The sequence below is a fragment of the Anticarsia gemmatalis genome, chromosome 6, assembly GCF_050436995.1.
Source record: "Anticarsia gemmatalis isolate Benzon Research Colony breed Stoneville strain chromosome 6, ilAntGemm2 primary, whole genome shotgun sequence".
Lineage (NCBI taxonomy): Eukaryota > Metazoa > Arthropoda > Insecta > Lepidoptera > Erebidae > Anticarsia > Anticarsia gemmatalis.
Genome location: NC_134750.1, coordinates 3,083,174 through 3,109,369, shown reverse-complemented (window position 1 = coordinate 3,109,369; position 26,196 = coordinate 3,083,174). Strand labels below are relative to the sequence as shown.

Here is a 26,196-nt window from a genome sequence, read left to right as displayed (position 1 = left end):
CTTACCAAACAAAATGCGAACTTTATATGTTTTGTTGTTAATTTTATTATAGCTATTGTTAGTTGGGAAAGACAGATAGATTTAGTAAACATCAATATTAGTATATAGACATCTAGAATTAAGAAATATTACTTAAAAGCGGTTATTACAACAAGCGTGAAAACAGCGCATGCAAAATTTTAGCGGATATAAAAATGAATACTACCTCTAATTTCCGTGATTTAATTATAGCTATAGGTATAATTTTATTTTATGCCAATTTGAATTCTGTAGTATTCATTTTAATTAAAGCGGTGGGATAATCGTGGAAGATAAGTTGCATGCGGACAAGCGCTACCGTTCCAGAAAGCCATGCCAACTTACCCAAAACATATCGACAATCGATAACTGTACTCGATACTACGTATAAAATTAAATTTTGAAATGGTAACCCTTTCGTCGGCAGCCATTAATGCCAATATTGCCATCGGAACGTACAGTAAGATCGATATCGAAGTAACACACGGGCCAGCATTGCAACAACACCCAATCAGACACATGGCCGGTGGTGGAGGCCCCGGCCGGGGGGACAACAACGCGGCCGGTACAAACACTCAGTAGCGACAGGCACAGACAGCGTTCAGTAACGACAGAAGGGTACCGAACGCCGCTCCGACAACTTCTCGCGATAGGTTAGTGAACGAGCATCGCTCTACTCTATAGAAATAGTCTGTACAGCTTCAAAACTGACACCACGCCCAAAAGATATCACATCTTCATGTGTGCTACTTACTTTTACCCTTTGTAGGTCGATTGGATTCATAATGGTGCCTTGAAAGAATTCCACTGTAGTAAAGTGTCTCTTGAACAGGCCTTCGAGCTCCAGGTCGGGCGGTTTCCTGTCATCAACGCTCAGTTAACAATACTGGCCACGGAAACCGGACAGTTCCGCCGCCTGTCGAGGGCCTTACCATGCAACTCTATGTACCAAAATACGCAGTCGTGTGGCATCGCGGGGCCGCTTCGGCCTGCGGCAGGCCGAGGCGACTCCGCACCGCCGTGAGAAGCAATGATTGCATCAAAATAACCACAAGATAAAGTTACCAAAGTGATAATACCTACTGTGACTATGAAACAGCGTCTTTACAGAAGAAAAAGATCTGTTTTATGCACATATAAATAAATAAAAAAAATACTGATTCACGTAGACGCGTCAATGATATTACGGCCGTGCGTTAATCTAATGCCTGCTCTATGGTTGTACTCTAACCTTGACTCGTTCAAGGTCGACGGCATTCATCATTGTACCCTGAAAAAACTCGACGGTGGTGTAGTGACGCTTGAGGAGACCCTCCAGCTCTAGGTCGGGCTCTTTTCTGAAAGCGTCGTCGGAGCATACATGACTCACCACCTCCAAGCGTCGCAGAGAGCCACGCCACTACTGCGTGGACTATCTCCTCACACTTAGATCATGGAGCTACACTAGCTAGTGCTCATCTACCCGGAGGGTTGCTCTTGTTGTTGCCAACATGCCAACGTCGTTGGTTTACTTAACGACAGTATTTTCATTTTATTAATTTATACATTTAGTGGTCAATGTAATCCGGGTTTATTTTAATGACAATATTTTTCTCTTGTTGATAAATGTCATGAGTTGTATAGTCGGGGTAAAAGAACGTTTTGGAATAGAAACGGATTTTATAACCATGTTTTTCACAGTATTAGTTGGAAGATTTCGTATAAAATGTTTCGAGTTCCAAAAGTTTCCAAAATCTTATAGTAAATTATAAAGATACTTATAATTAGGGCGACATTAAGCAGATCAAATTGATTTTGTATCTGCTGTAGTCGTTTTAAGGCTTAGTGCTCTAAGCTCAGTAACTTATGTCCTCTTTATTTGTAGTAGGAAAACCACATAGATTATGACCAGGGTCTTCCAATTAAGCAAAATATGTTAAGGGACATTTCTAAAATAAGTAGTTTTTTGGAATTTTTTAAACATAGTTGTTATAGTTAATATAGTATGGAGTGATACAGACCTGTGTAAAAAAACAACTTCGACGTCGACATCCTCCCGGTCTTCGTGTAGGAAGTCTTTTAAAAAATGGCTCACTGATTCGTAAGTAATGTGTCCACATACAACTATATGCCTGAAAACGTAAACATTTATTATAACCTCATGTAACCTAAGCACAAAAAAGGTGCATCTACAAACATAATTTGCATTTGAAAAACAACGAAAGAAGCCTCAGAAGCGAATTCTTAGAAATTCTCAAAAGCTCTTGATCAAATTGGAAAAAATATTTATTTGAAATGCAAAGTTGTATTGTCTTTACAAAGCTTCGTGGCTTTAAAAATTGTTAAAAATTTACATTGGCTTGAATTTTGTAAGAAGCAAATTTTCAAAAAGCTCATCTTATAAATAGGAGAAAAGACAGAAGAAACAGCAATTTGAAGTTTTATTTAACACCTGGGACCAGACGGAAGTAACTGGTAACAATGTAAACAAACAGGTCTCGACAGGGTTAAACAAAACAGTAAGTGATAGAAGCGTGAAGAAAATGCTACATTTATTTCAACAACGCCTTTGTTTCAGAAGCCAATCAAATATTAGTAAAAAACAAAACAAACGTTATATTGTGAATCTCGAATTTTGATAAAACAATGACGTGGTTCGAACAAAAAATAACCTCCATAATTTACTAAGTTCATTGGTTTGTGGTCAAAATATGGCAAAGATGATCATGGACAAAATTAAATCTTTTAATATGTTTTTATTCAAAATGTTAACGAATGATGGAAAATTAATTTAAATTCCACAAATAAATGAACATTAATTCTAGAAAGCTCAGTTTCGTTCAGGATATGTGTAACTATCTACCACACTATAAAATAAAATGAACGACGACTATGGGTAGGGGTCGTAGGGTCACTAGCAGGACATTATAGTGTCTGTTGGGGGACATACAACAATAAATATATAGCATACATTGCATGGAGTATACGTTTGTGTTTTGATGATAGGGACACAAAATGTATATATTTTTTATCTACACACAGTAAAGTAAATACATAAAATATATGGACTACACTAGATATATAAATATAATTCATAATGTTCGAGTTTCGGGCCAGTCTACCGTCATAGATATGTGTCAAGTCAACGCGTAGATGTATACTACATGTGTATCTGCGTACGAGTGCGGGTTCAGTTAGAATGTATATTGTATAGTCAGTAGTGCACTGTACGCTCGCGCTGTCTACGCACTCGTATCTATGAAGATACCTATCACCTATGTTTACTGTGTATAGGTAAAAACTCCTGTATCAACACGTAAAAGCTTGCGTCTCAGTACAGTTTATGTATTCGGGAAACATGTATTCACTTGGACGAAATATATAAGTATAATGTGTATCATGTCTTGGATCCAGAGTCGCAATTCTTAATAAGTTCATATCGACACTGTTAGGTGAACACTTCGTTTGTTGAAATGTGACAGTCGACAGTCCGTATAATGATGGAGGTTAATGTTGTTAAAACATAAAACAAGACAAGGAGGTCCAACAATCAGAAACAAAAATCGTAACAGTTGAGAAAACAGGAAAGTTAAACAAAAATGCAAACAGCTCATTCTACATAGTTCATGCATCAACTAATATTATTCATCTAAGGTGTGGCAAAGAACTGATTTCATTTTTATTCATAAAAACAATTAAATCTTTTCTACCTTGTATCTTTATACGATCCCATAAACATTGCAAACAATTTTCAAAATCAATCCAAATTTCATATAAAAATGATTCGTGTTTCACTGCTAGATGATGTCGATCATGTCAAATGATATGTCGATAAAAACTAAACTAATTTTGCGTTAAAAATGTCCTCAATGCACACAGCCTTGCCACGCTCTATGAATTATATTTACGTAAATACATTACACTAAAATAACCGAGGGGGTCGATTCAAAAATTACATTACAGATCATAAAACATTAAGAGGGTCAACATTAAGAGTACAAGTACAGTAACAGTAAGTAGACGTGCAGGCAGAGGAGTACAGTCGGAGCGGACGGGAGCGGGTGTAGGCGGGGTGGCGGGTGGCGGGGTCGGGGCGGCGAGCGGACTGCGCTGGCACGCGCTACGTGCCGGGGTGAGGGGAGGGGCGGGGCGGGGCGGGCGGGTGAGGTGGAACGCTGCATCAACAGCGCCCCCCGCGGGCCGGCCGGCCAGGCCGCGAGCCGCGCCCACAGAAAGGAGCTGTCGACGCCTCGCATCGCATCGCACACCAGAACTCCAACAACGCACTACGGTACGGTACCACTCAACATTTAACTCTCCGTAACTAAGCTTTACGTTTAACATTCCTTTACTTTACGTACGTATACTAACAGAACATAATCATGATACCTATAATGACGAGCGATAACACTAGCCACTATCTGCTGTTCACTATTCAACTGAACTCAAATCAATTCAAAGGTAATTTACAATCAATATCGACTCATAAAAACAAAGACAACTCGCGGGACTTGCGTCCCGCCAAGATAAGTGAGAACACAGAAGCGTGCTAAGAGAGGAAAAGGAAGAATAGATGTCACAACACGGAACACATTCAACGGAACGGAGTGAAGACAGCGGCTCACCTGCGTCCCCGCTCATTCTTGAGGGTGCCGCCATACTTGGGTCTAGTGCCGATTAAGTCAATTATCTCTGGGATACAACTGGCAAATATCGCCTAAACGCCGACAGACAAAACAAGACATTCACATTCATTCGACCGGTGAGTGGTGGAGCGGCGGGAAGCGAGCCGCGGGCGCCGGGGCCGGGCCGGCGGCTCGCTTCCGCGGACGACTCCTCTCTGCGGGCGGCCGGCGGGCGGTCAGTAGCGGTCAGTGGCGGTCAGTGGCGGTTAGTGGCGTTAGTAGTCGGTTAGTGACTCGGTGTCGGGGCGGGCGCGGCGCGGCGCGGTGGGCGCGGCGCGGGCGCCGAGGGCGGGGCGGCGCGGGCACTGGCTGTGTGTGATCGTCGGGACTCGTGGCGAGGTGCCGGAGCTAGCGCTACAGCGTGGCGACAGGCATCGTGTGCAAGCGAACAAACCAAACACTACTTCATCGACAGCATTACAAAACTTTACATCGGCTCTCTCCAGATCTAGTCTCGTTAGAAGGATTAAAAAGCTCAACGGTATCTCGAGTAAAATTTACGAAAAAAGGCATGTAGTAGTGCGTCGGTCGACCGCGCGCCTGTCTCTCAAGTTCGGGGAGAGGGGCGCGGCCGCCGGGAGCTAACTCTTCGAGCATGCGCCACGGCACCGAGAGACCGATTCTAGTGAAGGATTAATAAATTTCATTAGCAAACTCCGCATTCAATCAACCAAGATCGAAACCGTGAGAGGTAGGAAGGCAGGAAGCCGCGTGGAGCGGGGGCGTGAGAGCAGGGTACCTGCGGCGGACGTCCTTGTTGTACCGGCCGCCGTATTTGTTCCGCTGCGCCGCCAGTTCCGTGATCTCGGGGATCCAGCTGGCGAACACAGCCTACGATACACAGCAAACACCGTAAGGTGAGTGGCCGAACCCGTGCCCCCCGCGCGCCCGCCCCGCCCCGCCCGGCCCGCGGCCGCGTACCCTCGCGCTCGCACAAGGCTGTGTGGCTTGAGTGTCGTCTGTCTGCGTGGTGGCTGTGGCTGTGTGTGGGTGTGCGGGACTTGGGTGCCGTGCCGAGCTACGCTAGCGGCGGGAGCTGTGACCGGCGCAAGCCGTGACGGGACTCGTGACCGGGTGCATGCAAAGCCTAAGGATACATACGCTAACTAATCGATGAACAGAACTTAAAAAGAAATCGGTTCGACCGGTACCTAAACTAAAAATGGTGGGCATTCGATATAGACGCTTGGTAGAGCGCGAGCACGAGCCGGCCGAGTCGGCGGGCGGCCGGGCGGCGGCTCGCCTCGGCGCTACGCGACCGGACGAGGCGCGGCGTAGCGCGGGGGCGAGCCGCGGCCCGCGGCCCGGCGACGGACCGGCGAGTGAACACGAGTAGATGACACAATACATCTGACGGCACTGAGCAAGCTTTCTTATAGGTGATGATCCATATCGTCCCGAGAGCTCGGGCGATTCATACCGAGCGTGGCGCGCGGGTCGGCGCCGCGCCGCGAGATGAATCGCCTTCACTTTCGACGATCAGTTTATATTATCAAACTAATACCTTTTTCCATGTTCACGCTTCAGCTCGCCACTGTACTTGGACCTACTTCCTACCAGCTCTATAATTTCGGGAATGCTACTAGCGAACATTGCCTGCAACAGACCACGGTGTCGATCGAACATCGAGTCTGGGCGCACGCGGACACCATCGCGTGGTGCACGACAATGTCCACCTCGAGTCTCGGTATACATTCTATGGTGACGCTGAGTCGTAAAGTGTAGCCGGTAGCGGAGCGAAAATAAAAATAAAAGGAACGAGTGTGTGTCTACCGGTGATGTGAGCAACTGAACACAGCCAGGCACAGGTGCGGCATGCAGAGATCGCGAGGTGGGAGGGGTGGGACGCGGCACCGGGCTCGCCGGGTGCGACAGTGTGGACGCGCGCGCACCTACGTATCTCGTCTCGTACCACAGTCCCCAGTACACTCCGATATTGTAAGCGCGGCGGGACAGATCCTCCGGCAGCACATTCGTGGTGAGTATCACGTAACAAAGCAAAAGAAAAACAAAATACACCCATGCAGCCGCTCGAAACAAAGCTTTTTAAGTGTTCGGCGATAGTCGAAAGAAGGCTCCTTCGAAGCTGCCGAGAAGTTAGAAGATTGCACATTGACGGCATTAGGCGCCGCAGCCGGCCGGGCGGCGGGCGGGGCGCCGCTCGGCGTCACCCGAGCCTCTTGGCACAGAACGGTCATGCTATCTATACATGGTGCACTAGGCAGGCTTACAATCATTCACGAGCTGTGCGATAATCACTTGTCTAGCAAGTCCCACGTCAACTATGTCCTAACCTTTAACGGCAAATGTTTGTTATATTTCCTTTTGCTTTGTTATTAATATTAGATTTATCCAAGGAATCGCAAGCGTGACACAGAACGACCTAATAGCCGTAAGTAAGTAAACTAATTTAAATAAACTCAAGTTAAACAAATCAAAGTGGTTTGAATGCCAGAAGGGAAATTAAATATAGAAAACTAACTTGCCTCTCCTTGCATCGATAAATCCTTATACAAGTGTCTTTATATTTCATTTCATAGATAATATTAGAGATTTAAATAAGTCAATTGAAAGTGAAACTTACCAAGCCGACGAGGAGAAAAAAAACCAAAAATGTTCTGCCAAGTACTGTGTGACAGAACACGTCACCGTAACCTACAGTGGACATGGTGACTATGAGAAAGTACACGCACGTCCAGTATGAGAGCTTCTGGGCGTTCTCAAACTCTAGTGGGTCTCCGGAGTTTTCCAGCTGGAATCATTAAACACTTGTGTTAATAATCGGAAGCCATTCACTTAAACAAAGGACGAGCATAATAATATGTGAAAAATGGCTCTACCCTCGTTTACGAAAAATTTGTTCTTTTCCTATTAATATTAATATGACGTATCAAACGCAGTTATTTTGAATTAAGTGGATAGTTTTATACTACTAGCTCTTAGTTAAGTTCAATCTCTATTTTGAGATAAGAATATAATAGTTAAGAGCAATATAAGAACTACGATATATAAACGTGAAAAATCCTTTATTAAGATCCCTTTAAAATTTATTCGAACAGCTAAATTTAATTTCATGAGAATCCAAACATTTATTTTTAATATAGCTGTCCAAGTGTCGGCGACAGGTTAATGAGTAAAATAAATGAAAATGTTCTCTGTCAGAATTATTACTAAGTTAATTAAGTTCAATAAACTTTAATGTCTTGGGTGTGATAACAGTGTAACGGCATGTTAATGTAGTTTTTAAAATAGAACCTCTTTATTAAAAGGTAATTTTTGAATCGTACTATCTGCCTTTATCTGTTAATTTAATGATGCGACATTTCAAATGTTTTAAAGCTTAATTAAACTTTGAATATTATTTTTGCCATAAAGGTATTCTCAAAATCATTGCACTACGGGTTCTACTTTTTGATACATGATATCCGCTTAGGGTAGTAAGTACAAAATACCATTAGTTCCGCTACCAAGCCCAAGAATACAATGCGTTGTAAGCATCTTGGTAATAATTTTGTATCTATTCTTTATCGTAATAATGTTTTGAGTTTATATTTTCAAACCGAAATATCAATTTAAAGATGATGTCGAACCTGACTCATACGATCAAACGGAATAATTTTAAAACTCATCAATGACTCACAACTTTACACAGTCCTTTTAAAAGTAAGATTGATTGTAACACTTACCAAATGAATAATCCCGGCAGCAGTCAGCCATACTGATATAAATATAGAAACTAATTGCGCCAACCGAATTGAGCTCGATGTCTTTAGTATATTGAGGTATTGCAAAATATCAGGCACGGTCATTAAGCGTAGAGCTCTGAGAAATCTCAGCCCTGGAATGGAGAACAGACAAATATTACCAAAAGGTTTTCATAGTAAGTCGTGATAACTATGGACAGTTACAATCTTGTGACATTTTCATACTGATATTTTTTGTCTGGGTTGTTTCAAAGAACATCGCTCGGTGAAATTATCTTTTAGCTTTTTCCGTAATTGCATTTAATTGAAGGCACACTTAAACAAAATTACATTATTGTAAAATTTAGAAAATCTGCGACGATTGTGTTAATAGTATCTAAGATATACCTATGCACAATTATTATTGCTGGACTAGTCTTCTGTGTGCTTTACCAGTAATAAGAAAAAAAACTACGTAAACACGTTCTATACCCCCATAGATCGGTGTGCAATTTGCTCCAATAAAACAAGTAAGTTAAGAGGAGTGAACAGCTCTCAGGCAGAGCCAGTACCAGTGATATCAAACACCCATTAATTAGCGACAAGTTTTATCTCGTACCTTATTTACGTTCAATGCTGAAACTACTGCTAGCTAAATTAGCAGTTCGTTAACGACTTCGCAAACTCGCGTTTATCAAAAGCTGCTTAAATTTTGTGCAGAACTTTTAGTTTTAACTGCATTTTGTTTATTAGCCTTAGTTTTAAACCATTATTTTGTGGAAATAATGTAAATACAACATGCTGGTGACAAGCTTTTACCTATTGTTTGTGGGACTACAATCGCATTGATTTTAAACTCTTGTATTACACAAGGCAAACTCTCTTTTTAAGACTGCTGTATTGCTTATTCTTGTTTGAAACAATATCACATTCTTATTACAATATATATGTTACTGTAAAAGCCCGAACTGTGGCAAATCCTAAGATTTTCCGGTAAAACCTAAGATTTACCAACTCTCAATGGTAAAAGTCCGAACAAGCCAGAGTTTAAAAACTATGTTACGATATATAAAAAAATCCTCCTTCATAACTATGTTTATAACTATTTCACGGTATAATTATATACTGTGACATTGTTATAAAGAAGGAGTTTTGGGCAAAGCGGCATGGGTAGGTTAGGTTAGAAGGCTAAGGTGGGAGCGAGCGAAGCGAAGCTCCCACCTTAGCCTTCGTGGTTATTTTTTTTTAACCACCCAGAAGGAGGAGCCCCGCGAAGCGGGGCTCCGGCGACATCTCGACATCATCAAGTGAATATAGGTAAAAGTTCGAAATAAAAGAATTGTTCGGACTTTTACCATTGCGAATTGGTAAATCTTAGGATATACCGGAAAATCTTAGGATTTACCACCGTTCGGGCTTTTACAGTAACATATATATTACAATATACGGATTAATTTTCAGTAATGATGAATGTAAAACCAACTTTTTGGAGCAATCAATCAAAAAGTGTGCTACTTCCTATAAATTATTCTTAGGCTATCAAAATATAAATGAGTAACTCACCTATCCACGTTCTATCCAGGTATATTGATACAAAGGATGGGGGTATCGTGAAATAATCTACAAATGAATACATCTCGAGCATGAACCATAGTTTGTCACTAGCTGCTATAAACTGAAACAGAAATAATGATGTATTAAAATAACTGCAGTCACATTTTTTATCAATATATATTATAACAATTGTGTCGGGTATTGGGGTTTAATTTTCTACGTAAAAAAGTCAGTTCTTTCTTAGGTTCGTTAGTTTCAAGGGAATGTGTATAACTGTCTATACATATAATTGATTATCACTTTAATGTAATATGGCTGTTAGTAAATAAAATATATGATACGAAAATACTTACTCGTATAAAAAAGTAGACCATAAAAAATATGTTAAAGGCAAGGTCGATTTGCTGAGTAATATTGTCGCTCCATTTCTGGCATCTCTCAACCTCTTCACTGAAAACAAACACGTTTGTGAACAAAACGAATACAAACGAACACATGTAAACAATCATGAACAGTTTCACGTGAAAGCCATTTCTCTAAGATATATCTCAGCTGACATAGAAACAAAAGCTAGACATATATACGGCGTGACCACCACGGTGCGACAATCATTACTTAATATCTAACACGTACTTTAATGATAGTTCATAATTTATTTACCAAAAGTGATTCGGTATATGTAATTACAACATGATGTATATGCATGGTTTCAATGACATTACCTAGCATACACACATGCTAATATCTGAAAAATAAACTTAGTGACATTTATTACAACACATTTAGTAAGATAGTTTATACGTACATTCATAACGCCCTTTACTTACTGGGGTAGGCATACAATATACATGCGTGGCAATGCCAATTATTCCCGTGCATCTACATGATGTTGTAAAAATGTATTAGTCAATTGATAATTTAGAAATGTTGTATCACTTGATGACGCTAGAAGCCAATTTGGTTACTTTGGTAAAGTATAAATGGGCGTGTCTTTATTGATTGTCGCAACGTCGTCCACACCCGTATTACTATACCAGCAAACAGTTTCGAACACATTTATTATGAGTTTGACTCACGTATTCCTTGAATTCAGCATTATTAAGATTAGTTATTAGTTAATATTGTAGCGATGCAATTAATTTGAGCTCTACACACGTAACTTGGCACAGCTAAGCAGTATTTTTCTAGAAGCTGATTTTCCTATTCTACTAATGTTATCGAGATTCTACCGGCCAATTTGCGTGTGTAGTACTTGTATAGAAAAATGGAGGATATCTTACCTGGACGCGTCAATGAAGTAGATGATGAGCGATGCTATACTCAGGATGAACACCAACACTACCTGGAATAGACAAAAAATGTCGAATTAGAAAATATTATGAAAAAACATTGAATAGAGCAAAGTTACAGTTTTTGTTCTTGCTACAGCAATGAAAATAATTAACTGTATTACGGATCGCCAATTCAAGTTTTTAATTCATCTTTCAAGCTTTGAATTTCTTAACAGTATAAATCAACCAATATTAAATTTATCACGTACAGTCGTTCAATGACATACATTGACTAGGTTTTTATTAGAACCTTAGATATCAATTTTAAAATTTATCAGACACAGCCTCCCAAATTTAGAACTTATAACATGACGAATGAATACCAAATTAATTTTCCATTAGCTTTTATTGGCGTCATAAAAGATTAACTTCTATTTAAGTAGCGTGTCGTTTAATAGTCTATAAAACAGCTAATAAATTTGATTAGTATTCTCAAGGCTCCGGTGCATCCTACACCCCATAATTGTGGCGTATTCTAATGTTTTATGACTTCATCTAACATTGTTATTCATTGTATGCACTTAGGTATTTCGATTATGATTCATGTGGTGCTTTTGAATATGGCGAATAAGATGATATCATTCGAGAGTATGTTTCCATTGTTTACGTTGATTAGTCTGCTGGTACCAATACTAGTATAATTAGAAACAGCTTTTGTAGATATTTATTTAGCAGATTTTCTTATGTATTTTAGATGATCACTGAGATCTGCGCAGAATCCTTATTCCATTTATCTCCATGTAATATTCCTTCATCAATTCTTATGGTTGAGGAAAACGGAACTGTCATAGTTATTTTGTTATATGTTTATTTGTTTCCTTGATCTTATGAAAGTTTTATCTAAATGTTCTCAATAATAACATAAAAGACGAAATTAAGATAAAATAAATCTCTAGAAGAAGTTAAAAACATGGAAATCATACCTATAAGTAAAATGATACCGGCCTAGAAGAGAACGCACATCACAAGACATTCTAACCAGGGCTGAGGGTAGATGGATAATAACTATCATGACGTAACTCCAGCCTTATACAAAAGCTATTATCATGTAAATACATCCCTAACTATTAAATTCTCGTATCTTCAAAGTCATGAAAGCAGCTTTATAAAAGCGCATATTCTGTGTATTGTTGTTATAAAAATATCTTTGAGCTTCATGTCGTAGGAAATTGATGTAAATTGCTCTTATCCCTGCGCTCGCCTGATGCATACAGAACATATTGTGATAAAGAGAATAGGTAACGTATTTATTCTAGAAGGAATATAACGCGAATATTACACAAATATATTGTTGAATTTATTTTCGATAAAATGGTTTATGTAAATGGCTGAAGATGTTATTCGCATCGAATTTTCAATTCGTATTCGAATGTTCAATATTGTGAGACCAATTTATTTTATATTGCATTGTAAATTGTACAGTAAACAGTACACCTATAGTTGCATAAGAATACATGACACATATTTTTGCTTCTAAACAATGGTCACGTAGAGGTAAACATTTAGTTTTAACCGCACTCTGTATTTACTTTATTATTGCCCTCAAGGGCCTACCATCTTTCTTGCAATTTTATTCCATTCTTAGTTTGCAGTTTTTCCTGTTTATATCTAGTCTACGCTAAAGTATATAAAATAAATAGTTTAGTGAGTTAGCTTTCATATATTTAAGTTTTTTATGACTGTGTCTACAACGATTGCATAACTTACACTGATTAGTAAATGCCTAAAATGACTACAAACTGTATCAATCTAGTTTCATAAACAGCCGCAAGTGATGAAATATCAAGTTGCAACTCATAAATCTTTCATAAGAGGTAATGAGAACCCTCATCCCTTAAGAGGAAAAAGTACGACTGAAACATACGTGACGCGACCCCGAATGAGTTCATCTCTCTACTATATTACAACGTAGCGTATGTACTTATAAGCCGAGGATATTATTATACGATAGTATGGAAGTTGACTATCAAAGAGAATTTTGTATAGGGCTCGTATGCGTGAAGCCAGCAACGCTCGGAATGTTGGTGAACTGAAAACGTGAGCCATATTGTGCTATCTGTGATGTAGTCGAAATGTTAAGTTATATACAGACAGTTAGAATTGAAATAACGCATCAATCTGAGAATTTCCTTTCATTTATTTCTTCCGTTAGCGAAGTTTACAACTTGGCTTACGATATTCAGTCTGTGATAATAAATTCAGTTGCTATAGGAGAATAGGCATAATTGGTCTTTACCATTAGCAAATATTGTTGGCTCTACCTAATTAATGAGTAGAAACAACAAAGGCATGGCTTTATGTAAATTAATTTATAAAGTAGGTATAGCTAGTCAGGTCTACGAATATAGAATCTACGTCTTATATCCGCGTGATATATCTTATAGTGGAGGAAAAACAGTGGTATTCTGAACACGCAACGTGTGCTTTATGTATGCGTTGCGTGTGACAAATGTGTTTTGTTGTTGTTTGTGAAAAGATGATGCGACAACGAAGGGTGCGGTTTTGTAGCACGCGGCTCAGCAGCATGTCATTATGTCGCAAGATGCTGCATAGGTGGAAAACTCTTAGAAAATTGTAAAAATTAAAGTTCACTTAAGTTTTCTTTGCAATCTTATTTATAAGTGTGGCAATCGTCATAATATGAAACTTAATGTTATTATGTTGTTAACAATGTAGGTTTTCGTAGGCGAAATAAATTGCGACAAAACTTTTTCGAGATATGAAACAACTGTGGTTTTCTATTCTACAAATTTGTTTAATATCAATAATAACTTAGTATAACGGTTATCAATCTCTGACTTAATTTAGCACAGGGTATATTTTATCAATAGCAGAACGTCTAGTTTCCGAATAAAAGTCAGTAAAGGTGAACCATAAAAGTTTCGTTGTTATTTTCCTAATACGATGTTATAAGTAATTATACGGCAGGGAGTATTGTACTTTGTAGACGGTAACCGATAAAAACGCTACATTATTACCAAGGCCGTGTTTTGTATACGCTTGTAAGCAATTGGGGTGGGTTCACAGAATAAATAATAATATGATTGTATAACTGGTACGATGGTTTTGAATTCATTACTTCCGTTGCTATCAGAATAATATTTATACAACTAGAGCACTTGCGATTTCCGAGCTTAAACATCAAATAAGTCATGGAAAATGTAATGAATACGTAAATTATTTTGAAAATACTGTAGCTTGTCATAAGTGGGAGTTCATGATCTTAAAATCTACAAGAGCAGCGAAGGAAATAAAATAAACCGAGAGGAAATCAAACTTCTTCGTGCGCATCAAAGCGAGAAAAATGTTCGATAAATGCTCTCTTTAAATAATTTCCGCTACTGCATCAAAGCTTTGAAGTCTCAGTGTAAAAGGCCAAGTTTGAAATTGCATCGACTTGTCACTTAAGTGTTCCGACTTGGCGAAATGCCACAACTTGGCACTTGGCGAAACTCACGCCTCACACAACCTCGTTGTAGGTAGGTTTTAAAATTGATCTGTATCGTGAAACAGTGTTTAGTTCGATGAACTGCATGAAGGTTAAGCGTGAGCATGGAATAACCTCACGCGGTTCATGTGGGCGAAGTAAATAATGTGTTTGTGCTGCTAAATTGTTTGCAGATATGGCCGGCTAATATAATGACTCAATCAGCAGGCATAATTAGTATTATTACCTGTAATTTTGTTTGAAACTTTTGTTTAAGAATGTTACAAAAGCTTGTTTTTCAGGTTTATATAGCATGCAGCAAGCGTTGGTGCAGCGAGTGCCACATGCATTCCGGTCTAAGTTTTTATTCGTATTCGGAACTGAATTTTTGTTCGTATAATTTTTAGAATTCCTGGGACATTTTGTTGCACGACTTCAACCGATACTATGTTGTATTATAATTCGTTAAGACAGCTTAGTTCATTATGTTAGCATAAACTATTCGTAATTTCAGAAGCCTTGTAAAGAAACGCGTAAATGATCTAGTGACAAGTAAGTGTGACAGTGTAGTAGAGTAGTAGGAAACGTTAGTGGTTCCATTTGTTATTAGATTACAATGGGGCGCGGTGCACGCAGCAAGGCTAATCTGTTTAGTGGCCGATGATCCAATTACCAGGCAGAACTAACAAGGTTACCGCCTTGACTTGACTAGTTAAGATTTACACAGTTTTATATTTTACTGCTTCAAGAAATACCAGTGTCTATCACTTAGATAATTGCTCTACTTTTATAATGGACTATTTTGTTTTAGACTTGAGTTAGTTCTATTCGTTGGAAAAACTATGCATTGTAAAGAACAGAAAGCTACTGTTTCAAGTGCTTCTCTTAATACGTATCTACTAATCTACCACCATAAACAAATATAGAACTTTGTTTTATAATCATCGATTTCTTGGAATTGTTTGGAAAACAAGATGCTAATTGGTTATTCTCTGTAGCAGCTTATTATTGCAGGCATAGATAAGAGACGCTACAACAGTGCTCCAATAAACATAAACAACAGAAGATAATAGAGATCACGAGATTTATGTAACAGCTATTGACCTAGATATAACATTATCTATATACTTTACATTAATAAGTAAAGAAAGCATAGCATTCTGTTTCAAGCACAGTGCAGAATGAAAAATTGCCATATTTGACAAAAGTAAAGTTCGTATTGGAGATAAGACACAGACAACCAATATTCATAGATTTATAGTCATAACAAAAAAATAGAAAATAGGATAACTTTGTTACATATCGAATGTTTGCCATTCAAACTTTGATTGCGAACGCCTTGTCTTTCTAACAAAAGGTGTGCCCTTCCTACACCACAAATTCAAATACAAGTTATTTGTGCAACAAAAAGAGCGTAATCCGTTGCAACTAAACACATTAAAGAACTCATGTTATATTACTGTGTAACTCTATAGCATCTGTATCTATCGTTTAAGTGTGAGCGAAGAAAGGTTGGCATCAAGGATTTATCGAGCCGACCACTTTTATATTACAATCGAGGGTTAAGGCTCCTCACTTAATCTACTGCTAAGACTTAGTGAGCTTGTAAATGTCAATGTTCGAGAACCTTCTGTTTAGATCAGTGGTAAGGCTGAGGACAATTAGATATTGTTCATGTGTAGCATACGTTTGTAACATTGCCTTGATTAAGATTACTATGTATTTCAAAGGTTATGGGTGGCTTAGGCTTATAAAATAATATAATATAAGAAATATTAAAAAGTCTATTAATGGGACGTCGATGTAATCGTTCCAACGATTAGTTTGAGTTTGGTCAAGATAGAAACATCTCGAATGAAAATATTCTCACCTGCTCACACGTAAGGTCTAAAGTAAGTAGTTGTTAACTACTGAAATATGGGTATAATGAATACCTCTCAGTTGACCCATTTAAACTCTAGTGTTATGTTATTTCACAGTTAAAATTGACCAACCCTTCTACAATTTGAACAAAACCACAAACAAAACTCATTAAACTTATTTACGACGGTAAAATTATCGTTCACATAAATTGTATTCAAGCAACATTCGTAGCTTTCTTTGAAGGAAAATTCATCGTATCATATTCAGATTAACAAAAAATTGTAATAAAAACGCCATTACTGAGCCGTTGAACCGTTTCAAGGCTTCATTTAAGGCTTTGTTACAAGTAAATTAGGTGCTTTCGTAATTATTACGCAGTTTTTATTGTTTTGTAGGGAAATGGGCTTTTTATACAGCTTGTTTTCGGTGTCGGATTTAAGCGGTTTTTCTTTTTGAGAAAATGTCGCATGGATAAAAATAAATGTTGAAAGGATTATGGGCCTTTCTTTTAAAATAATTTTATTCTCACCACAAAAGTGTTCGTAATCTAACTAAATTTTGTCTGAGACTGTCTAATAAGATCCTTGGAAGTCTTGCAGTTAAAAGATCAATCGATGGTTTTTCCTTGATATATAGAGTATCGTATCAAGTAATATGTATGCTAACCCAATGATAGTGATAACAATAATAAAATGAAATAAAGATAAACGCAAACCGCAATTGTAACAAAAACATCGATATATTTTAACAAAAATATCAGTAACGACCGCGGCGCAAGGAAAACCTCTTGTGATCAAATTACACAAACATTATATTAATAGGGAACCAGCGAAGCATGCGTTATACGTACAGATACGTGGCGGATTTTTCAGGCCACTGAAAATATCTTCTTTATCTCAACGTCTAATGGAAATTTCAACCCGCGTGAGTCGAACGAGCTTAGAAAACACGGTGGAGAACCAACGGCGTGGAAACCAAAGGTGGCTACAGAAACAGATGTACGAGCGTGAGCGTTTGTGACGTGTCTCTGAGCGTGGTTAAGGTGTAACAATTATTATAGGTTCAATACAGACGGCAGTTATTTTTAGCAAAGGTAAATAATTTCCGATGTGGAGATGTGCCATCAAAGTTAGGTTCAGAAAGTAGGCAGTAGCGCTTTTATCATGTAAAAATGACGTAACTAGTGTGTTGTTACCTTACAATTTACTTTTAGGGAAATGTTGTTAAGGCTTTTCTTGTGGAATTTTCTTAACAAGTAAGAAAGTATTTAAGAGTATTCTACACTTACCGCTACATTGGCGGTGCTTTCTTTTAATATCTTTGAAGGTACGGTATCTTAAAATCTAGCACATCATTTGACATATCAATATTATACATCCTTGCTTTATAATTTTCTTATAACTACGTGAGAAATAGTACTAGAACAAGGATACATTGTACTCGTGGCGTGTATAGTTCCTTAATATAAACAGGAAAATGTGATAACGTATGAACAAATTGTCTCTTTGGCGTTGACAAAAACGTCGAGCCGAGTGCACACTTGAGATTAATATAAATATGACGAGCTGAAAGGGTGAGAATATTATGGGATTATGATATAGAACCTGGTTTTGTTCTTCAGATTTTTATGTGAACTCTATGTTGAGATTATAAGAGTTATAGTTGAAAATGAATTCAAAAGGCTCTTTGTGAATGCAAATGAACTTTGTAAAATAAAAAATAATGGTAAAAGTAATCTACTTTTATAATGAATATGTTTTGATATCCTTATTCAACTAGTGACATAAAGTTCAAACATCTTATGAGAAAAATCTAACGAAATGTCAAAGATGGGTTTCAAATAAAGTAATCTACTGGAAAAATCGGTCCTAAAAGTCGCATCTAATACTGTATGATAAACAACTCTATCAATATTACGATGTCTATAAACTAGTATGACGTTACATCTCACACGTCGAGATATAACGGCGGGAAAACTCGTAAAATATCCGCAAAACTTTGATAGTATACCGGTATTTATGTGGCAAGTTGGTGCCGGCGCAATTAGCTACAAGACACAAGTTCCTTAATGTCGACCTGTCACGAAACCTCGGGATATAGGCCCGCGAAAAATTACTAATGACGAAAACTGTTCGAACCAACAAATGTTATATATTATGAGGTGGAAATTACATTATAATCATTAGAAGAAGTTTTTGTTCGTCTCCATAGCTGCTGTAGAGCACTTGTATGTTTGCCCTTAATACGTTATATTTATGTTTTATTTTCTACGCCCTAAATGATATTGTAAACCAAACTTTCTACTCTATTTTAACAGTAGGGTAAGAAGTAAGGGTATCTAGTATTATATTATACTTCGTAGCTTTATTTTAATTGACTCCATAAATAGTGTTTATGAGAATCTTTATGAAAGGTACAATATAAGTTTGTTTACAATATAATAAATCACACATTGTTGCAAATTGCAAGCACAATGATTGCCCTGCCGTCTTTAAAATAACCTTATATATGAGTTCCAAGTAGTGATAAACTGTGAACTTAGACTACAATTGAGATAAAGTTTCAGTCCTAGATATTTTTTGTCTGAACTAAATTGTCTGATCAGATGGGACGATTTGACGACCTCTTTCACAGACAACTGACCTTTTTCTCTAAAATATGGGTCTGGAAAATATTTCTGAATTATGTTGAGACACTTGTGTGGTTCTTATTGGTTACAGATTGATGGATGGGGCTCAATCAAGTTGAAGAATATGGATTGGAAAACTAATAACATTTAATGGTCAAAAAATGATCCAAATAAGATAATTTTAAACCGTAATAAAGACCGTTTGTCTACGCATTAATTGAATAATCCAGCATTAAATGATTTTCACTGCTTTACACAACAGTCGTAATGATCACTTTCAATACCGTTAATCGATGTTTCATAGCGCATCACAGATCGAAAGGAATCATTTATAAGATCATCAATTGTGCGACAGATGGAGTATACTTATTAATTCTTACTGACAAAGTGACGATTTTATTACAACAGATTAGCTTTTAGTGACGTGATTAGTTTTACAAGAACCAACATTAAATGTCCAAGACTGATTGGTTTTAAATTGCTCATATACGTCTTTATCAATACTCGAGCCATGAAATTAATAAAATCCCTTAGCAACGAGATATTAATAAATAACTTCTAATAATTGCTCGGTATAAACTGTTCACATCAAAAAGAGATGATTCGATCAGTATTTTAGCTAGTTATCCGTTAGGAAAAGGGCTAAGAGGTTGTGTATAAAAACTAGTATAAAAAGTGGATCAAAAAGCGATCCGCAAATACGCGATCAAGTGCACGCGACACAGAAACCACACATCGGCTCGTTGAAAAGATTGATGTATAGCCCATTAACGTCTCGAAGGCGTCGGGATCGCACTCAGCTATAAAAGTGTCAAAGAATTCTAACGAATTAAAATCCACTCGAACGCTACGTCCCAGAGATCCGGGGCCGGTAATGAAACTGGAATGAATGTGAGACTGGAATGGAAGGCTATGAATCAGGCCACGCGGCTATAACGAGCTGTCACATTGACTTTAGCCCTCACATGTTGGCTATTGGTATTTTTGGACTGACCTAATCAATAGGCCACTATTGGCTAACAGGTGTACGTAAGCTTCACCAGGTATAGTAGATTACTATCAGACTACAAATGTTTGTTTCACGTTCCTGTGAAAACTGTTTTTTATATATATAGAGCTTAAGAAAGTAGGTGCGTATGTTGCGAATAAATAAAGAGCATAGTATAAAGTTTATATTAATCACAGCAGCAGAATTATTCGTTTGTTAACATTAAAGAAAGGAAAACTATTGTGAGTCAGTAAGTACCATTATACGTTAAGGCGTTGAAGAAACAAATTGTTGAGTAGTAAATACATATGCGGTGCCAAGAAAAGCAAACCAAGAAACGATTTAATGCAAAAAATGTTTACAATCTTGATTCCGATTCCGCACCGTTCATTGATAAATACAGTGTTTGATTTTCTTATTCTTAACACAGAGCTAGAGCTGTATGTATACTGATACTCTTTTAAACGCATTAAAACTCCTAATATATATTGATCCTTTGAAACTATTCAGTTGTTTGATTGTCTAACAGAAAGATTTTCCGAGCGCTCATTCGATATCATTGGATATCAATTAACAAATCTAGTTTAAGTAATCTGGTAACTACCGATTTATGATACTCTTTGATCTTCGGAACTACCATAGTATTCACCTTTGATTAATAGAAAGCTAGGTATTTCCTCGATTAGTCTATTTTGATCCCGGAAAATAGGTACAGATAAGGGTGAAATGTTTGAACGCAAGCGAAGTATCTAATCAGTGGTAATAAAGCGATGGCCTATTCGTTTCGGCCAAAGGTGAGGGTCAATTGATTGGGTTAAACATGTTACACGATACGCGGTGTTATTGCGATACATCTGTTATATTTATCACGTTATATTATTGTTTATTACGCGGAAATAAGAGTCAAGTGGTTAATTGCTTATTGTTGTGAATTGTTGGTGTTTGTAGTTGTTAGTCATTAAAACATAGTGCTTGATCTATTTGAAATCGTGGTAGTTTTTTATCGGCTTTCGATATTTATATTACGATTCTACAGTCACAAAGTTACAGTTGCTTTTAGGGATGTAGTTTCTTGTCATAATCGGAATTTTAAATACTTCGTATCCCAAGAAATCCCATAATGAAAAGACCATTTTACTATGTCTATGATTACTCGAATGTCTTCACAAATGTTTTGTCACAGTTGATATAACTTGGCTGAGCATGACACGTTACTTAGCACGTATATCTTCAGTCGCAATAGATGTTAACACGGCTATCAACGATCAGTAGGCCATTAAATCACTGCAAGCCATGTACGGCTTAGTGATCTTGATGTAATGGCTATAAGGATTACTCGACATTAGTACACGTATGATCTAGCAATGTTGGCCAACGTTCTAGTAGAGGTTATAAAGGTAATTGAAGTGGCTGTAATAATAATGCGTAAAATTTGCATTCTTTGTAAAAAATAAGAAGTTTTTGTGAGATTGTTTGTTTTTGGTTAGTGAGCAATCAAAAGTGTTGAGTAAATCCAATGGCAGGCTTACGATAAGGCTTCAGAAATACTTGAAAGCCCTCCAATGCAAAGCTTTTATAGTTACGATCAGTTAAAAGTTGCTCGTATCATTGGTCGTGTATCGACCGGTGAGTGCACCTGACTATAAATTACAGATGGCTGACGTTACAGCATCACCGCAATATTTTTATTCCCTACCTATAAAAACATTGGTCACACCGTCGTCGCCACATACATAAGCTGGTATCATATAAAAATAGATTTACGACCAACGGACAACTATTAAGTCATACAGGAGAGCATTACCCGCCCGGATTTTATTACGTTTTCACAAGCAATTAAACAAAACGCACGCTTTCGTTTTATGACGCTAAACTCCGCATTCCGGGACCCCGAATGAGCAAAAATACAGGTCAGATGTAACCCCACATATGTATAATGGGTTCCGTTTAATAATTAATGGTCACATTTTTGCAAGCTTCGTTTTTTTCCCGCTCAGAGGACGGATTTAATCGTTGTTATACCTTACGCAGCGTTATTAAATAAACGGACAAACTGATATTGAAATGATAAATCTTTTGTTTTGCCACAGGTGAATGTATCTACGATGTATGATAAACTAAATACGTCAAGCATTTTTGATTACGTAGTACGCTATTGAGAACGTTTATTTACTTTTAAAATAAAATTTTCGATGAATATGACTAAACTAAATAGTATTGAAGAAAGTGACATTCTGCGAATTAATCCGAGTCATCTAAATTATAACCATTATTAATGTAGAATTCTGGCACCATTAGAAATAATAAATGAACGGATATATAAAAGATATAAAACTGACATATGTTTTGATCGATAACTAATAAAATACGTTATTGAGCAGTATAAATCATATAACTGACGAAGGTTGAAATAACAACACTGAATATTTCTGTAATTTTGACAAGCTCATACTATAAAATTGTAAATTAAATGAAACATCTGGAAGTAGAATATATATTTCGTCTTATCTCGACAATATCGGTGTTCTCATTAGTGCACTCGTTTTCAAAACAGTTTCAGACCAATAGAGACCGATTTATGTCGATATTTATTGAAATAAAATGCATGTTTTTTACATATACATACAGTTAAGTTATTTTTATCGGAGGGCTGAGCCAGTCATAAAATATTTCAAGTGGGTTTTTGCACGCACTTAGGTAGATACTTAAAAACTAACCTAATTTTAACCAGAAAATATTTTGTGGTAATATCAATGTTATAAATTATTATATTTGTTTAGATTTTAACCGATGGTTACACTTTAAAACTTGACCAACCATCCGAACCATCTCTTCGGTGCGAGTTTTCTGCATTCAGTCGTCATTATTGTATTTTTTTGTAAAAAAAATATATTTTCCATTTGTCACGGACTAACCGAGAAATAATATTGACCAAAATATATAAAGTAATCTCTTCCGAATTAGAAATCAATATTCAATTTGTTTGTCGTATGGTTAGTGGTCAACCTAGTGTCAAAGTTGTTCAAGCCGCCCGAGAGGCCTTTGACGTGGCTTAACGACTGTTATCTTAGCAGACAACAACCGGGACCGACTTTTAACGTGCCCTCCGAAGCACGGAGACGCCCAATTCAAATACCACTATGCGGTCACCCATCTATGGAATGACCGCGCCAATGGTTGCTTAACCCATAGATCGTTTACCGACCGGTGAACGCAACTGGCTATGGCTTAATATTCAATTAAATTACGATCAAGCGCGAGGCTACCATCAAATAGAAATAAACCATTATTGGATCAACACTCTTTAAAAATACTTGGTAGCCATGTTATTTATAACGTGACATTTGTCATTCTAGTGGGGGAAACGGTTTTTGTGTCACTTTTAAAATAGACATGTTACTCCACTTGCTCGTGAACATCTTCTATTTAGACGATATTTTTAGTTTGGTTGTAATTTGAACATAAACAAACACTTAAAGAGCTATAAGTATGATTGTATAAGATCCGAGTACCTAATCTTTTAGGCTATTTTCGTAAATGTTCAATTTGTTTCACATCTATAACCCGCGGCGAGAAATCCCAAGCGTGCTACGAAAAGGTTCTATTTTATATCTGCAGGTTGCTGATAAGGAAATTCGAAATTTTTCTGTTGCACAGGAAATATTCAAGTTTATTTTCACCCTGCCTTGGGACCGAGCGCAGACTCAATAAAAAGGAAATAACTGATGAAATTCGGGATATTGCTATGTTCGAGGAAAATAGCGGAATGTGTAAGAGGCGCACAAATAAAGTGACAATGAAAGGCCTGAAGTAGGTCAAGAACGGAAACTATTGAAAAAATATTCTAATTCGTTACATAATGTAGACTACCTACGCATATAGGAAGGAATACGTAATACTGGCGCTACAATAACTAGTAACGGACTGATAAAGGTACATTAATAACAATTGTAATGTATGTCTTTTTCTAGAAGGAATGTCAGAAAAATGTATTTTAAACGATGAGTAATTGATGTTAATAATTACTAGCACCTACTCATGTTTGCTCATCTAGTAATCATCACCATCTTGATGACACTCAATCATGAATACAAACAAACAATTCTACAATTTAAATGATCTTGTCAAGGCTTTGATAAATGTGTGCCGTACATATCAAGTTTAAGGCCATACTTAGTTAACTGCGACACATAGTATTAGCTACCTGGGTATGTGTTCTATGTGTAATATTATCGTCACCGTAGTGTTTACGGCAGCCACAGCCCCCACAGTGTCGAGGATTACGGGTTTATGCGATAAATGTATTTCCATATTACGTACACGTCCACTTGTATCGAATGGGTGCTCTGCTTCATGATTTATTGCCGTTGCAGGTGGCTGTAAGCGCCCCGCCGTTGCCTTGTTGACTTTTTTGCTTCTATGCAAAAAGCGGGATTTTTTCGCAAATATAGGTAAAAGCTTTACGTTTTATATCTTGATATATGAATTTTTAAGCGGATACTGCTTCGCGTATGATGTCAGCTACGATTTCATCTCGTTTCAAAATTTAAAAATACATAAGTTACAGCAGACATTTTTGAAATAAAGCTATCAAGACCATTTTTATGAAGGTACCATATTTAATAGCGAAAATATACTGTAACTTTAATTCAGACTCTAGATCATACATGAATAATAACCAAAATTTTTAAATGTGTTCTCTCAAAATTGCAGTTTCAGTAGTAATGTTTAAGCAGGAAGTGTGGTATGGGCTGCTATTGTGTCCGCGTATAATGCAACCCCGTATCTTTTGTTAGTAGCCCGTATGAATGTAGTTTATGTTCAGTATTATGCTAAATATCTCATTTGGGTGAAGCTTTATTGCTATTGTTGTTTTTAAGCTTTTTTGTAATTGGTTCACAGAACTGAAAGAATATTTATGTTTGGCCCTTTTTCGATTTACATACTCGTAGTAGAAAATCATATCAAAGGCTTTTATTTAGCTTGAACAACTTTGATTGCTCGGCCATTAAACATAATAATATGACAAAAAGAAGACTTACTATAGTTTTATCTGAGCTATGAACCACATAAGGTTTATGGAACACATAAGAATGTCTATTTATCTAGTAAGTAGTCGCACTCGCAGGCGAGCGCGCTTCACTATCGCATTTCTATCCGATGTCCCCAAACCACTGGGCTACGACTTCAATTGTATTATTGCCAATATTGTTACTGGGAATGCAATGTTATATTGTACAAGTATTTCTTTGGGATGAATTGAAGTCAGTTTACGAGTTTAGTAGTTAGAGGAAGTATTTGAGCTCACAATAGTCTTCAATAGTTTGTGTATTAGGAATGACGTTTGTATTTGTATTACAACAGCGAGGATTAAAAAGTATATATAAGTTTTAATAAGACGTTCGTTTTAGGCTTTATAGAGTGTAAATGTAGCATTAGGAGATTGGTTATAATCCTGATAAGTATAATTTAAAATTACTAACAAGATAATATCAGTTCATATGAATCGTATGAAAAATATTGTAATCATTTTGAACCCTCCAAAAAGGGCAAAACCACATTGTTAATATTCTAAATTAAAAAGTGCATGTATTTAAAAAATAAAACAATATTGGCATTCACTTTATTTTAATGAACGTTGTTAATAGAAAGCTGTAATAGTTTCATAAACTAAACAATATTGTGAACAAGGTCAGCGTGTGTGCAAATATTTAGAACATCGGCTGAGTTAAGCTCTCTTCTATGCGACATGACATGAGGAATTTAAACAACATTATTTGCAGGAAAACTGCAATACGTTCTACTGTTTTATTTATATTGTACAAATATTTCATAAACTTAATTTGGGAAAGCGCCTTTACTATATATTTTATTTAACAAACAAGCAATTGTTGGACCGCTTCTAGTTACGGAATTACTTATATTACGAGAGATATTTGTTTTATTTGAGTTTTAAAAAATGTGCTATAGTGTTTTTCATAGAACTCTCAGACATGTAAAGTTTTCTCACGATGTTCTTTCACGGTTATGGTTTACCCT

The 26,196-nt window shown here is 37.1% G+C and overlaps 1 protein-coding gene across 20 annotated transcripts in view; it reads right to left on the bottom strand.

Moving 5' to 3' along the window:
• The window catches only part of slo (calcium-activated potassium channel slo), a 64,898-nt gene that overhangs the window by 13,800 nt on the left and 24,902 nt on the right, over nt 1–26,196 (bottom strand). For 11 of the 20 annotated variants that reach the window (XM_076115229.1, XM_076115244.1, XM_076115243.1 and 8 more), the window contains exons 2-9: nt 11,200–11,261; nt 10,273–10,369; nt 9,929–10,040; nt 8,369–8,520; nt 7,267–7,434; nt 6,187–6,278; nt 2,019–2,129; nt 773–878 (exon numbers count right to left, since the gene is read on the bottom strand). In XM_076115229.1, the coding sequence (XP_075971344.1) occupies nt 773–878; nt 2,019–2,129; nt 6,187–6,278; nt 7,267–7,434; nt 8,369–8,520; nt 9,929–10,040; nt 10,273–10,369; nt 11,200–11,261 (900 nt within the window). Of the gene's footprint in view, nt 1–772; nt 879–1,249; nt 1,356–2,018; nt 2,130–4,622; nt 4,715–5,421; nt 5,514–6,186; nt 6,279–7,266; nt 7,435–8,368; nt 8,521–9,928; nt 10,041–10,272; nt 10,370–11,199; nt 11,262–26,196 lie in introns of all 20 variants that reach the window. The other 9 variants (XM_076115231.1, XM_076115233.1, XM_076115241.1 and 6 more) reach the window with 5 other exon arrangements.